Below are 14,143 nucleotides of genomic sequence, written 5' to 3'. Positions count from 1 at the left end.
GGCACAGGCACAGGCACAGACACAGACACAGGCACAGGCACAGACACAGGCACAGACACAGGCACAGGCACAGGCACAGGCACAGACACAGACACAGACACAGACACAGGCACAGACACAGGCACAGACACAGACACAGGCACAGACACAGGCACAGACACAGGCACAGACACAGACACAGGCACAGACACAGATACAGACACAGGCACAGGCACAGGCACAGACACAGACACAGACACAGGCACAGGCACAGGCACAGACACAGACACAGACACAGGCACAGACACAGATACAGACACAGATACAGACACAGACACAGGCACAGACACAGACACAGGCACAGGCACAGACACAGATACAGACACAGACACAGGCACAGACACAGACACAGACACAGATACAGACACAGACACAGGCACAGACACAGGCACAGGCACAGGCACAGATACAGACACAGACACAGATACAGACACAGACACAGGCACAGACACAGACACAGGCACAGGCACAGACACAGACACAGACACAGATACAGACACAGGCACAGGCACAGGCACAGGCACAGGCACAGACACAGATACAGATACAGGCACAGGCACAGGCACAGGCACAGACACAGATACAGGCACAGACAGACACAGATACAGGCACAGACACAGACACAGACAGACACAGGCACAGGCACAGACACAGACACAGACACAGGCACAGACACAGGCACAGACACAGGCACAGGCACAGGCACAGGCACAGACACAGGCACAGGCACAGGCACAGGCACAGACACAGACACAGGCACAGGCACAGACACAGGCACAGGCACAGACACAGACATAGGCACAGACACAGACACAGACAGACACAGGCACAGACACACAGACACAGACACAGGCACAGACACAGACACAGACACAGGCACAGGCACAGGCACAGGCACAGGCACAGGCACAGGCACAGACACAGACACAGACACAGGCACAGACACAGACACAGATACAGGCACAGACACAGACACAGACACAGATACAGGCACAGGCACAGACACAGACACAGATACAGGCACAGACACAGACACAGACACAGACAGACACAGGCACAGGCACAGGCACAGACACAGACACAGACACAGGCACAGACACAGGCACAGACACAGGCACAGACACAGGCACAGGCACAGGCACAGGCACAGACACAGGCACAGGCACAGACACAGACACAGACACAGGCACAGGCACAGACACAGGGACAGGCACAGACACAGACATAGGCACAGACACAGACACAGACAGACACAGGCACAGACACACAGACACAGACACAGACACAGGCACAGACACAGACACAGGCACAGGCACAGATACACACAGACACAGACACAGACACAGACACAGGCACAGGCACAGACACAGGTACAGGCACAGGCACAGGCACAGGCACAGGTACAGGCACAGGCACAGACACAGACAGGCACAGGCACAGGCACAGGCACAGGCACAGGCACAGCCACAAGCACAGGCACAGGCACAGGCACAGGCACAGACACACACAGACACAGACACAGGCACAGGCACAGGCACAGGCACAGGCACAGGCACAGGCACAGGCACAGACACAGACACAGACACAGGCACAGACACAGACACAGATACAGGCACAGACACAGACACAGATACAGGCACAGACACAGACACAGACAGACACAGGCACAGGCACAGACACAGACACAGACACAGGCACAGACACAGGCACAGACACAGGCACAGGCACAGGCACAGGCACAGACACAGGCACAGGCACAGGCACAGGCACAGACACAGACACAGGCACAGGCACAGACACAGGCACAGGCACAGACACAGACATAGGCACAGACACAGACACAGACACACAGACACAGACACAGACACAGGCACAGACACAGACACAGACACAGGCACAGGCACAGATACACACAGACACAGACACAGACACAGACACAGGCACAGGCACAGGCACAGGCACAGCCACAGGCACAGGCACAGGCACAGACACAGACACAGACACAGACACAGATACAGACACAGGCACAGACACAGACACAGGCACAGGCACAGACACAGGCACAGGCACAGGCACAGATACAGGCACAGGCACAGATACAGGCACAGACACAGACACACACAGACACAGACACAGACACAGGCACAGACACAGGCACAGGCACAGACACAGACACAGACACAGATACAGGCACAGACACACAGACACAGACACAGACACAGGCACAGACACAGACACAGACACAGGCATAGGCACAGATACACACAGACACAGACACAGACACAGGCACAGACACAGGCACAGGCACAGCCACAAGCACAGGCACAGGCACAGGCACAGGCACAGACACACACAGACACAGACACAGGCACAGGCACAGGCACAGACAAACACAGACACAGACACAGGCACAGGCACAGACACAGACACACACAGGCACAGACACAGACACAGACAAACACAGGCACAGGCACAGGCACACACACACACAGACACAGGCACAGACACACACAGACACAGACACAGGCACAGACACAGACACAGACACAGGCACAGGCACAGACACACACACACACAGACACAGACACAGGCACAGACACACACACACACAGACACAGGCACAGACACAGACACAGACACAGACACAGACACAGGCACAGGCACAGGCACAGACACAGACATAGACAGACACAGGCACAGGCACAGGCACAGACACAGACACAGACACAGACACAGACACAGACAGACACAGGCACAGGCACAGGCACAGACACAGACACAGGCACAGACACAGACACAGGCACAGGCACAGACATAGACAGACACAGGCACAGACACACACAGACACAGGCACAGGCACAGGCACAGGCACACACAGGCACACACAGGCACACACAGGCACACACAGACACATACGAGGGAGCAGCAATCTTCACTAGGAGCGGGACCCGGCAGGGCTCCATCAGAGCCCCACGAGAAGGTGTTCCAGCCTCCCTCTGCTCTTCAGATCCGAGCCCCCTGGTTCTCTGAACGCTGCCTGTTCCTCCTGCCCCTGCTCCTCCTGCTCCCGCTGCCGGAGCTGCTGCAGGACCCAGGGCGCCCGGCGGGGCATGCCTGGCCCTCCTCCCGGCCGCCTCGGGGCCATCGGAGCTGCAGTGAGAGCACCGGCTCCGCTCGCCATCAGAGGAATACCGACGGGCACTGTGTCCTCGCAGGCCTGTCGCCCTCACTTCGCTGCAGAGTGCTTTGAAGATAGCAGCCTGGCGAGGAGAGACTTCAAAACATGGAAGACCTGCCAGGACTCCCCCACCCCCACGACCTTCACTGCCCACAGAGCACGTGTTCCCCCCCACGGTTTCTGACGTCGGAGTTTCTGCACGTGTGTGTCGTCTGCCGTCTGGAAGATGCTATTTGTATTCTTCATCCGGCCAACTCCTATTCAGCCTTCAAAACTCATCTCAGACATCCACCTGGCCCCCTCGCTGCCCCAGGCTTAGGACCCGGCCTCAGGGGCCCCACAGCTCCTGTGCCTTCCCCTGCAGAGCACTTCCAGCCTGCACTGCGGTCTGAATTCCTGTATCCCTGTCCCTCCCTCTCTCCCACCGTGACCCATCAGTCCAAGAGAGGCACTCTATCAGTCTGAATACGGAATACTACTCAGCATTTACTTGGCCTCATCCTGGCCAGGCATGGTATGGAGGGTAGTTGGTTTTATTCTCTTCCTTTTATCGGTGGGGAGAGAAAGATCAGGAGAGGGAAAGAGGCAGGGTTACATTCAGGCAGCTCATGCCCAGAGGCCACCCTCTTACCCACTGTCCCTCACTTCCAGCCACTGCAAAGACAAGTGGGTGGGAGAATGGCTCCGGGTGAGTGAGGTCTGGGCGGTCAGTGCCCATCTGCAGGTGTGTGGGGTGGGGTGTCTCAGTGGATGCCCACCCCGGGAGTGGGGTGCGACATTGCTGGGCAGGCCACCTTGGGGTGCTCAGGACCACCTACTGTCCCGATGGCCTTTCTGGGTGTCAGCCTGGGCTGTGTGCACTGGTGGGGACCAGCCCGTAGGGCTCAGTGCTGCCCAGCACGCTCTGAGCTTCGGGGTGGCCTGTCTGGCTGCCGCTGCACTCAGGGTGGGTGGGAACAGCCCGTGTTTATTTCCCTCAGAGTCACTGAGTGTGCCTGCGTTGTTGGCAGAGCCCTGGCCGGTGGTTCCAGGAAGAGGATAAGGAAATGACGTGGGCTCGGGAGGAGGAAGGAAGACTGATGGCCTTGCCCTTGGGGAGCGTCAGGCAGGCTCCTGCTCCCGTCTTGGCCACGGCGGCTCGGCCTTCCGGGGGGACTGAAGGCAGACGGGGGAACGGGGCCTCCCGGGATGAAATGCAGAGAGAAGCGGGACAAGAAAGAGGGTGGCTGCACGCTCCTTCTGCTGCAAACAGACACAAGGTCTAGTTTCATGGCTGCCAATGTGGGAGAAGGATCTAGACCCTTCTGCACCAGTGCTCAGCGTCTCACCTCCCACGTTCCCACTGAGCTGGCTCAAGGCCACAAGGAAGAGGATTCACTTCCTCCGGGGAACTAGGTAGTTACGTGAACCCAGACCTGTCTCTGCGAGGAGCCTGCTTTCCAGAGAACCTGGGCCGGTTCACGCAGGGCTCTGTGCGGGTGATGTCCTGGGGCAGGCACTCCACAGCCTCTTACTGTCCAAACAGGTTCAGCTCGCTTTACAGTGAGGACCCGACCCGGTGATTATCCGGCCATTTGTGAGCACTGCCCAGGGCCACTCAGCCAACCACGTGAGCTGCCTGAGCAGCCCCCTCCTGGCTGTCCACTCAGGGCCCACACACACACACACAAACACACACACACACACACACAATGTACGTGCGCGCACACACACATACCCACACCCCTCCCAGGCCTGGCATGAGGTCAGCTGAGTGATCCCTCAGCCCTGTTTTCAGGAAGGAGTTTGTTACCCCGGCATAGTCAGGCGGGAGGCTGCCTGCCGGCCACGTGAGCCCTCAATCCATTAGGAGCTCCTTGGGGGAGGGGTGCTCAGAGACCACTTCCTGCCGTGATTTATGGCCTTAATAAAAGGAAATTTATTTTGGGAAGGCCGGTTCCTAAATAAGCCCTGACCTTTGAAGCTCATTGATTTCATGGAGCCTCAAACGAGATTGCAGATGCAAAGACCTGTCCCTTCCACCGTGGAGCAGGCTGGGCCGCCCAGCCGGAGACACCTGCTTTCTAGAAATCTCTCCCCGAGGGAGGAGCCTGCCCTGGGCCACCTCCGAACAAAGGACGCCCAGAATAAAGGACACGCTCCCTTTAAGAAATGAGGGCGACGTAAACATACAGGTCTGCGGTCACAGGGGAGGGCAGGCACAGGGTGCTGGCGGGAGGGAGACTCGGGGTTAGGAGCCGTGTGCCAGGGCGGTGCCATTTTTGTGGTGAGCGACCAGACCTGCGCGCCAGTATCTCCGTGTCTCCGCTGGCAGAGTAAATGTTAGCGAGGAGAGCCCCAGGAAACGGGATTCTGTGCGATTTTCATCTTTCCTCTTAATCTGCATTTTTATCATTTTTTTTCTAAATTGAGCAAGTATTACTTATTTTAAAAAATCAAGGTAACTTTAAAATGTTGATTACCCCAATAACCATTTAGTAACAATAAATATATAATGTGAATAAAAATAACCAAGCTCTGCTCCTCCAGAAACTACACTCTCATCCCCATCCTCTTTCCTTCGCACTTGGCTTTCCCGGCTCGGGCAGACGTGAGGCCGGGGAGGATTCTGCAATCCGCCCCAGCTAGGGGGCTGCTGCCGGAGCCCCGACACCAGCGGGGGCTGGGGACAGAGGTGGGCGCCGGGCAGCAGCTGCCACCCCTCCGTCCCAGGTGAGGTTTATAAGCTTCCTGCCTGGGCAAAGGTGATCCTGGCCAGTGGCTCCCACCCCTAAAATAAACCCCCACGCTGCTGTGATCTTCGGTCTTCTCCTATGAACAAAGCCCTTCCACTCTGCAGGGGTGGCGAACGTCCGGCCCTCCGGCCCTATAAAGCCTGAGAAATCATTGGGTCTGACCCTGCCAAGGCATTAGGGTGAGTGCATTAAATATCTGACCCAACAGAGCAGAACTAATATTTAGGTGGATGATTTTGTACGGCCCTCGAATGATGTTATGAATATCCAAATGGCCCTCGGCCAGAAAAGGTTCCCCACCCCTGACCCAAAGGGTGAGGCGGAGTGAGGCGCAGACAGATGCTCGCTTCCAGATGCTCGCCCGCCAGAGCAAACCCCGCCCGCCCGCCCGCCCGCCCGGGGCCCTACCTTGCAGTCCACGCTCAGCATGTGCCGGGCGATGACCTTGGGGTCGTTGCTGGTGAACAGCTCCTTGGCTCGCTTCAGCATCGCCGTTTCCAGGGGCTTGTTCTCGGGCGGGAGGAGCTTGGACACGAAGTCATTGGGCCTGAAGGAGGAGGCGGTCTCCAAGAGGGGCATCGTGAACTCGGCCTCCTGCCCCCGGCCCATCTGCTCCGCTGCTGCCGCGGGGGGCGCCCCCGGCCCGGCCCTGTCATTGTCATCAAGAAGCAGGTAGTTGGTGCCAGAGTTCCGGGGGCCCGGCGCCCCGTTCTGCTTGGCCTTCAGCAGCTCCACGTAGCTGTCCTGGGCGCCGAGGGGCGGCCTGGCTGCCCGGTCACAGCCCGCCGCCGCCACCGCGGAGGGGTTCAGTTCGCAGTAGTTGGCCTCGGCGTGCAGCCAGGGGGACGGAGACGGGGGAGCCTTGAGGAGGGGCGCCTTGCAGGGCTTGGGGGGCGGCTTGGGGCACAGCTGGCTGTCCGAGCCCCGCAGCGCCTCCCCGGGCCTGGCGTCCGAGGAGACCCTCCGCGCCACCGCCGGGCTCAGCGTGGGCTCGCTGCCCGTCCGGAACACCGGGGAGCTGGGGCAGGGGCTCGTGTCCGCGCCCGAGGACTGAGGGGGCATCTTACAGCCTGTGGAGGGTAAGACAGGGTCAGAAAAAGCTCCGCTCACGTGGGGAGAACACACAGCAAACAGAGCTAGAGTGACGGCGTCCCGGCTCTCCCTTCGTGCCCTAGGCCATGAGTTTTCATCCCCTGAAGGTGACTGTGTGTGACCACCCATGCCCAGTCTGGAGACATCTGGGACATTCTGAGGGCAAAGCTGGCCGGACCCCACAGTTCCGGGGGAATCGGAGTCCCAGGGGCTGCCGGCAGCGGGGCGGTCACAGAAAGCCAGGCCAGTCAGAGCAGGGAAACACACGGGCTCCGCAGGGAGTGATCTAATCGTGCCCTCAGACACCCACGTCTTCAGCCGCCTGGCACACGCACAGGTCTCTGCTCCCTCTCAGCCAGGGCGGGCCCAGAGGGAGAGCTAGAGACCCACTGGGAAGGGGGAGAAAAACGGCGCAACAACCCACATCGAAGTGGTTTAAGGAGCATTAGGAAAATCACCGTGTGGTCCCAAGGATGGTTAGGTATAAAAAGAATGAAAGAGCCCTAAGCGGTTTGGCTCAGTGGACAGAGTGTCGGCCTGCGGACTGAAGGGTCCCAGTCAAGGTCACGTACCTTGGTTGCGGGCACATCCCCAGTAGGAGGTGTGCAGGAGGCAGCTGAATTGGTGTTTCTCTCATCCATGTTTTTAACTCTCTATCCCTCTCCCTTCCTCTCTGTAAAAAAAAAAACAACCAATAACATATATATTTAAAAATAAATAGCCGAAACCGGTTTGGCTCAGTGGATAGAGCGTCGGTCTGCGGACTGAAAGGTCCCAGGTTTGATTCTGGTCAAGGGCATGTACCTTGTTTGCGGGCACATCCCCAGTAGGGGGTGTGCAGGAGGCAGCTGATCGATGATTCTCTCTCATCGATGTTTCTAACTCTCTATCCCTCTCTCTTTCTCTCTGTAAAAAAAAAAAAAAAAAAAAAAAAAAATCAATAAAATATATTTAAAATAAATAAATAAAAAGAAGGAAAGACGATCCCATGGCTACTGATATAATTGCTTACTCGGTTTCCCCACATCCCACACCTTCACACTCTTCTGGCGGTGAGAGGAGAGCGGAGAGGAGGAGCGGTTGCTAGACAGCTGCTCCGCCACGAGCCGGGGACCAGCCCCCCGCCCGGTCCTGGGAGTGGACCACGCAGGCGCACTGGTCATGTAGACCCACGTTCTCGCGTGGGCTCGGAATCAGAAAACCTGAGTTCAAATGCTGGCTTACCCGCTCACCTGATCCATGCCTCTGGGCAGGGCACTTAACCTCTGTGCCTCAGTTTCCTCGGCCTCGGAAAGGGAATGACCGTGCTCGCCTTGTTAAGAGGCTCAGGAGCTAGTGCTTAAAGCACCCAGCTCAGCGATTCCCATCCGGATCGAGTCCTACACACCTCTGCAGGCAGAGCCCCAGGTCTTCCCCAAAGGAGGTGACCAGATGGAGCAGAACCACAGCAACCCCCGCTCCCCCCGACACCCCCAGGGACCTACCGATCGGCAGGTAGCTCTCCGACTGGTGGGCTTTGAGGGATAAGGCTCTTCTGTCCTGCATGTGATCCAGGCAGGCGGGCTGGCTGCCGCTCTTCTCTTTATTTCTGGAGCAAAAGACAAGCCGGCAGAAACCTGTCATTAAGTCATGAGGCTTTAAGCAACACCGCGGAGCGATTGCTCAGCACACGAGTGCCTCCGCATACCCCAGCAGGCCCGGAATGTCTGCGGGTGAGACTGCTGATGGGGCGATTGTGACAGGACTGTGCCGGGGGCTCCGTCCCGCAGCCCCACCACCTGGCCGGCCCGGCCGGCCGGGAGGCCTCCGCTGGGCCTTCCCAGTCAGCGGATCCGAGCAGGGGAAGCGTTTCAGAAGATTCTCGGGAAAACCTGATAAGCTGAAACGCGCACTTTTTACAGAGTCTAACGCTCTTTCCAAGGAGGAGCGACTTAATGGCCTGCCTCTCCCCCACAAGGTTAACAGTGTCACGGCTTCCACTTCAGGGTAAACCTCAGGTCCCCCAAACACTCCCCAGGCCCGCCCGGGGGCCGGCACAGCCCCCTCCCTCGGGCGGGGGGGGGGGGGGGGGCGGCAGCTGGGAGGCGCAGGCCCGCAGGGGCGAGGGGGGCAGAACTGCCACACGGCCAGCTAGCGTGCCCCAGGCCTTTGCCAGTTCAGGTGGCAGTGTCTCCAGCACCGAGGAACGGAATCTCCTCTTTGCTAGAAGAGAAAGCACTGTACAAGTTGTAATGACCTTTCTTCGGCCCTCCTACAAGCTTATGTTACAGAAATCACAACGTTTTTCCTACCTTTTTCAAGCACCAAAGGAAAAAAACCCACACAAACCGAATTTTTTTTTTTTTTTTAAAAACCACCACCTCCAAATTCCCAGCAACAGAAAAATTCCAGCAACCCCTCAGAGATAAGGCAGGGCAGAGGGCAAATTCCACAAGGCAATGGCTTCTGAAAAGTGATCCTTAAGCAGTGATCACCGGGACAGTCAGGCTCCGCTGGCCACACACCAAGCTGGAATGCAACCTGGCTGGGCACACACCTTTGCCCAGGTGGCGGCCGGCCAGCCAACCCGCGGGCCGGAGTCAGGGACGCGCAGGGGGGTGGGGAGGGGGCGGGACGCCGGTCTTGACTGACGTCGAGCCTACCCACCCCCACGGCTAGACACTCCTGTGCCCGCCGCCTGTGCCCAGCAGGGACCAGGCTTTGGAGCTCTGCTCTCCGAGGGTGAGCAGAGGAGGCGCTCTGCTAGGCCTGCCTCCTTCATGCGGAGACTCTCGCAGTCCTTCTTCCATTTCTGATCTTATTTCAAAGCCCGGTCTCTGAAGGCAGACCAGGGGCTCTCCTCCCTGAGCCAGACTCAGTGGGGCTTCTGTGTGTCCACAACCACCCTCCGGCCCTGTCTTGGCGTTGACTCCCTGCTCTTCAGCTGAAGAATTCCCAGGAGAAACAAGAAAAAAATACCTACCACTTGAACATCTTAAGGGATCTCAAATCTAGTCCTATTACCGTGGAAAGGAGAATTTCAGAATACCTTAGGGCGGTGGTTGGCAGGCTCATTAGTCAACAGAGCCAAATATCAACAGTACAACGATGGAAATTTCTCTTGAGAGCCACATTTTTTAAAACTTAAACTTCTTCTAATGCCACTTCTTCAAAATAGATTCGCCCAGGCCATGGTATTTTGTGGAAGAGCCACACTCAAGGGGCCAAAGAGCCGCAGTTTGCCGTCCACGGCCTTAGATAAAAGTTCTTCCTCCCTGCCCTGGCAGGATGGCTGCTCTGTTGGTTGGAGCATCATCCTGTACACCAAAATGGTTGCCAGTTCAATTCCCAGTCAGGGCACATACTTAGGTTTCGGGTTTGATCCCTGTCAGGGTGTATATCGGAGGCAACCGATTGATGTTTCTCTCTCCCTCTCTCTCTCTCCCCCTTCCTATCTCTCTAAAATCAATAAAAAACATATTATTGGGTGATAATTAAAAAAAAAAAAGTTCTCCCTCCCTTCCTGCAACTGTCTTCAGTCTTGCATTCTACTTCCCTCCAGAAATAATCATTATGGTTAACACTTACTTAGCACTTACGTGCTGTTCTAAGCACTCTGCACACTGAAACCATTTAACCCTCACAGGCCCCACCTTCCCGATGAGGAAAGTGAGGCCCAGAGCAGGCGAGCAGCTCGCCCAGGGCTCGCCAGGTGAGAGGCCGGCCAGCAGTCACGTCCAGGCGGGGCACAGCCAGATGCTGACGGACATCTACGAGAGCTTCCTAGCAGCACAGCTGTACTTCGTGTTTCTCAGAATCCTGTATTTTCCTTCTGCATTCTTGAATTCGGGACATTTCTGTCTATGACATTTCCTCCCGGCCCATCTGATGAATATCTTTCCGGGGAGGGTGAGCTCCCCGTCTGCCTCGCTAAGCCCGGACACGGCCGGAGGGCCCCTCCGCGGCCCCTCCGCGGCCCCTCCGCGGCCCCGCCGTCCGGAGGCCCTGACCCACCTGAGCAGGTTTCCTCTGGGCACGCCGGGCTCGCGGGCCTGGACGCCAGCCGTGGTGAGGCTCTGCCTCTTAGCCACGTCGGGCCGCCCCTCCACGAGGCTGCCGTCGCGGGCCAGGCCGGGGGTGGCGCCATAGCGCTCCTCCAGGCAGCGCAGGGGCACCGTCCGGTTGATGGGCTGGAAGATGACGGCCCCGCTCTGCTGGGAGATGGGCCGGCGGTTGCCCACGTAGCAGCGCACCAGGCCGGGGATGGAGTCGAAGCTCTCCGCCTCGAACTGGTACTGCACGCGGCTGTAGGCCTCGCTGAGCCGGAGGACCGTCCGCTGGATCTTGAAGTGCTGAGCGAGGTTCTTCCACTGGCAGGTCAGGACGAAGTTCCCGGGGCTGGACAGGGAGTCTCGGACCAGGAAGTCGCCATCTCGCTGCACCAGGTTTTCTGACACCTTTGGGGACAAAACCGCGAGTGAGGAGCTTTCAGGAGAGCGAGGCAAGCTTACATTCCTTTTAAAACCTGTATTTCTCCCCGCTTCTCTGGGCCGACAGAAGACAATGCCGTGGTGTCTCTACTCCCTCCGTTGGCTCTTGACGTTTCAAACGTCTGATTCTTAGAGGACCCAGCCATTCGTGCTGGCCACCCCGTAGGTGCCAAGTCCTGCTGAAGGCACCGGGTTCACAGCAGTGAATGCAGCAGCCTGGGGTCCCTGCTGCACGGACCTTCTATTCTGAGTGGAGAGCTTCTTTTCAGCGAGGCGGGCATGGTGTGTCAGATGTCATAAAGTGGAGGAAAAAGTACACCAGGAGCTAGGTGCCTGGGAGGGGATGGGGGATCGCTGTCACAAGGTGGCACAGGATCAGCTCCCAGTTGAGTTGGTGCCAAAGGTAAATGACGTGGCTGCTGAGGAAGGGGGCTTGGCCAGGAGAGGTTTTAAGGAGGAGGGAGGAGCCAGCTGGTCTGAAGGCCAGGGCACATTTGGTTGGATGCGAAGGCAGGGCTGCACGTGGGGCTCAGCAGGAGCAGAGGGTGGGCTAGAAAGGGGCAGGGTGCTCGGAGGAGGAAAGGATGGGGCTGGAGCAAAGGGTCTGCGAAATGGGCGGGCAGGGCTGGGCGTGGACAGGACCCTGGCCAGACGGAGGCCCTGGAACAAAGTCGGGAGGAATATACGTCTGCATCCACAATAGATGCAAAGCACAAGAACACGGTATCCGATTTAAAAATCGTTAACTATGAGGACGCTGACGTTTATAGAAAAAGGAGAATGTACACTGTGGAGCAGGGTGATCTGATAGGCAGCAGGCCCGGGTTTGCGTTCTGGCTCCGCTGTGTGACGCTGGGCAAGTTACCTATCTCTCTGTGCTCCGTTATGGGACCCGAAGAGCAGGGATCATGTGACTACAGAGCAGCAGACAAAATGGAAAGGAGCGTTAGCCATAACTCTCATTATTATTGTTATAGGGTTCAGGGATGCAAGCTGGGATGATGTAGAGCTGAAAATTCACACTCATGGCAAGTGGAAACCAATTTTATGGTCGAGAGAGGGAGAAGCATGGCAGGGACAGTCATAGGCTTTATAAACTTTGATAATTTTCCCAGGCCATTCCAACACTGGATCAGTTAGCTTAGAACAGTATGCCGCCATGGTTACTTTGAGTTGCATCTTTGCCTTAAAAATATTTTTTGTCACCCCCCCAAAAATTTCCACTTCTTGGAATTGAGCCTGAGGAAATAATTATAGCTGTGAACATAGAAGTGATCTTACAGGATGCTGGTCAGCATGCCCAATAGATAACGGTGCGTGTGTACAATGAAAATGCACACAACATAGGATGGTATAAGAGAATACTTGACAGTCGGAGGAAATTCTCTAAATTCTCCATTTTAATGGAGAAAGTGGGCTTCCAAAAAGGATATGGGGTGTGATGTCATCCTTGATTTAGAAAAGTCTGGGAGGATTTTTATCAAACGTTCCAGGGGGGAGAATTAGGGGTGAGGGGGCAATTTTCTTCCTTTTTATCTCCCTGCATTTTCTACAATCAAATTTAAACTTAGAAAGAAAAAAAAAAGAGAAAAAGTTAGACTAAGGATTATTTCATTCATAAAGCTGAAAAATCTGCTTCATTAAAAAAATAACTCATGACATGATGCCCTTCCCCTCACCCCCGCCCACTCCTTTCCTGTCATATTGTCTTGAGTAAATGACTGGTGGGTCAGGTTGTAATAAAAGCCCAAGGAAAATTCTGGACCTTGGTCCTGTGCTTATTTTATTTTCCACTTTCTATATTATTAAACAAACAAAGCCTCATTATTTATGGCTACCGCTCAAACAGCCATCTCAAAGTACACTCCAGGCCATGAATCTGTGATCACTGACCTGGTCCCTCTTCTCCCCGCTCCCTGGGCCAGAGGGCCGGGCAGAGCACGGGGTGGGGTGAGGGGGCCCGCACTGTTGCTTTGTGCCTCTGCCTCAGTGATATCCCTCTTTATCGGAACGTACGCCGCTGCCTCAGAAAGGAAGCAGGCTGCAGAGGGCGTGAGGCTGCAGGCAGCCAGCCAACAGTTCAATCATCAGAACCACAGCCCGGCCTTGCTTCTCAGGTACCACCCTGCGGTGGCCGCCTCCTGCCGGCCCCGTGTTTGCAGACCACAGAACACCTGCCTTTTCCGCATCCACTAGCTGGGTGTGGGGGAGTGTACTTTGGTTTTCTGACTTTCGCTTTTCCCAAGGTGTCCTTAGTGAAGACACTGCGGGGCATTTTCTGGTATTTGTTTTTGGCTAAACTGGGGCTCCCTCCTACATGGCCTCGGTGCAGGACCCTGCAGGGTCCTGGGTTTGCGCGCTGTGTGAGCACAGCCGGGCTGTGCTGGCAGGGAGGAGGCAGGTACCTGTCGGGGGATGCGGCCGTGGTACCAGGCGTGGCTGCGCAGGTCCTCGCTGCTCAGCAGCAGCTCCTCCTCCAGCTCCTTCTTCAGCCTCTCGGGGGTTCTGTCCATGACGTGCCTCTCCTTGGAGAACTGCAACACAGAGTCCACACTGACCTCCCGCCCTGCCCACGCCCGCCGGGCCAGCTGGCGACGGCTGCCCGCCTTACGGCTGGCTGCTCTGCCGAT

General features: G+C 56.8%; 1 protein-coding gene across 4 annotated transcripts in view; it reads right to left on the bottom strand.

Moving 5' to 3' along the window:
* BCAR3 (BCAR3 adaptor protein, NSP family member) overlaps positions 1-14,143 on the bottom strand; it is a 113,580-nt gene that overhangs the window by 17,581 nt on the left and 81,856 nt on the right. For all 4 annotated transcript variants that reach the window (XM_084873402.1, XM_084873403.1, XM_084873404.1 and 1 more), the window contains 4 exons: positions 13,919-14,047; positions 11,038-11,480; positions 8,529-8,632; positions 6,361-7,022 (listed from right to left, as the gene is read on the bottom strand). In XM_084873402.1, the coding sequence (XP_084729528.1) occupies positions 6,361-7,022; positions 8,529-8,632; positions 11,038-11,480; positions 13,919-14,047 (1,338 nt within the window). The remainder of the gene's footprint in view (positions 1-6,360; positions 7,023-8,528; positions 8,633-11,037; positions 11,481-13,918; positions 14,048-14,143) is intronic.

This window comes from Pipistrellus hanaki, assembly GCF_964339955.1.
Source record: "Pipistrellus hanaki genome assembly, chromosome: 2".
NCBI lineage: Eukaryota > Metazoa > Chordata > Mammalia > Chiroptera > Vespertilionidae > Pipistrellus > Pipistrellus hanaki.
This window is presented reverse-complemented; position numbering and strand designations above follow the sequence as displayed.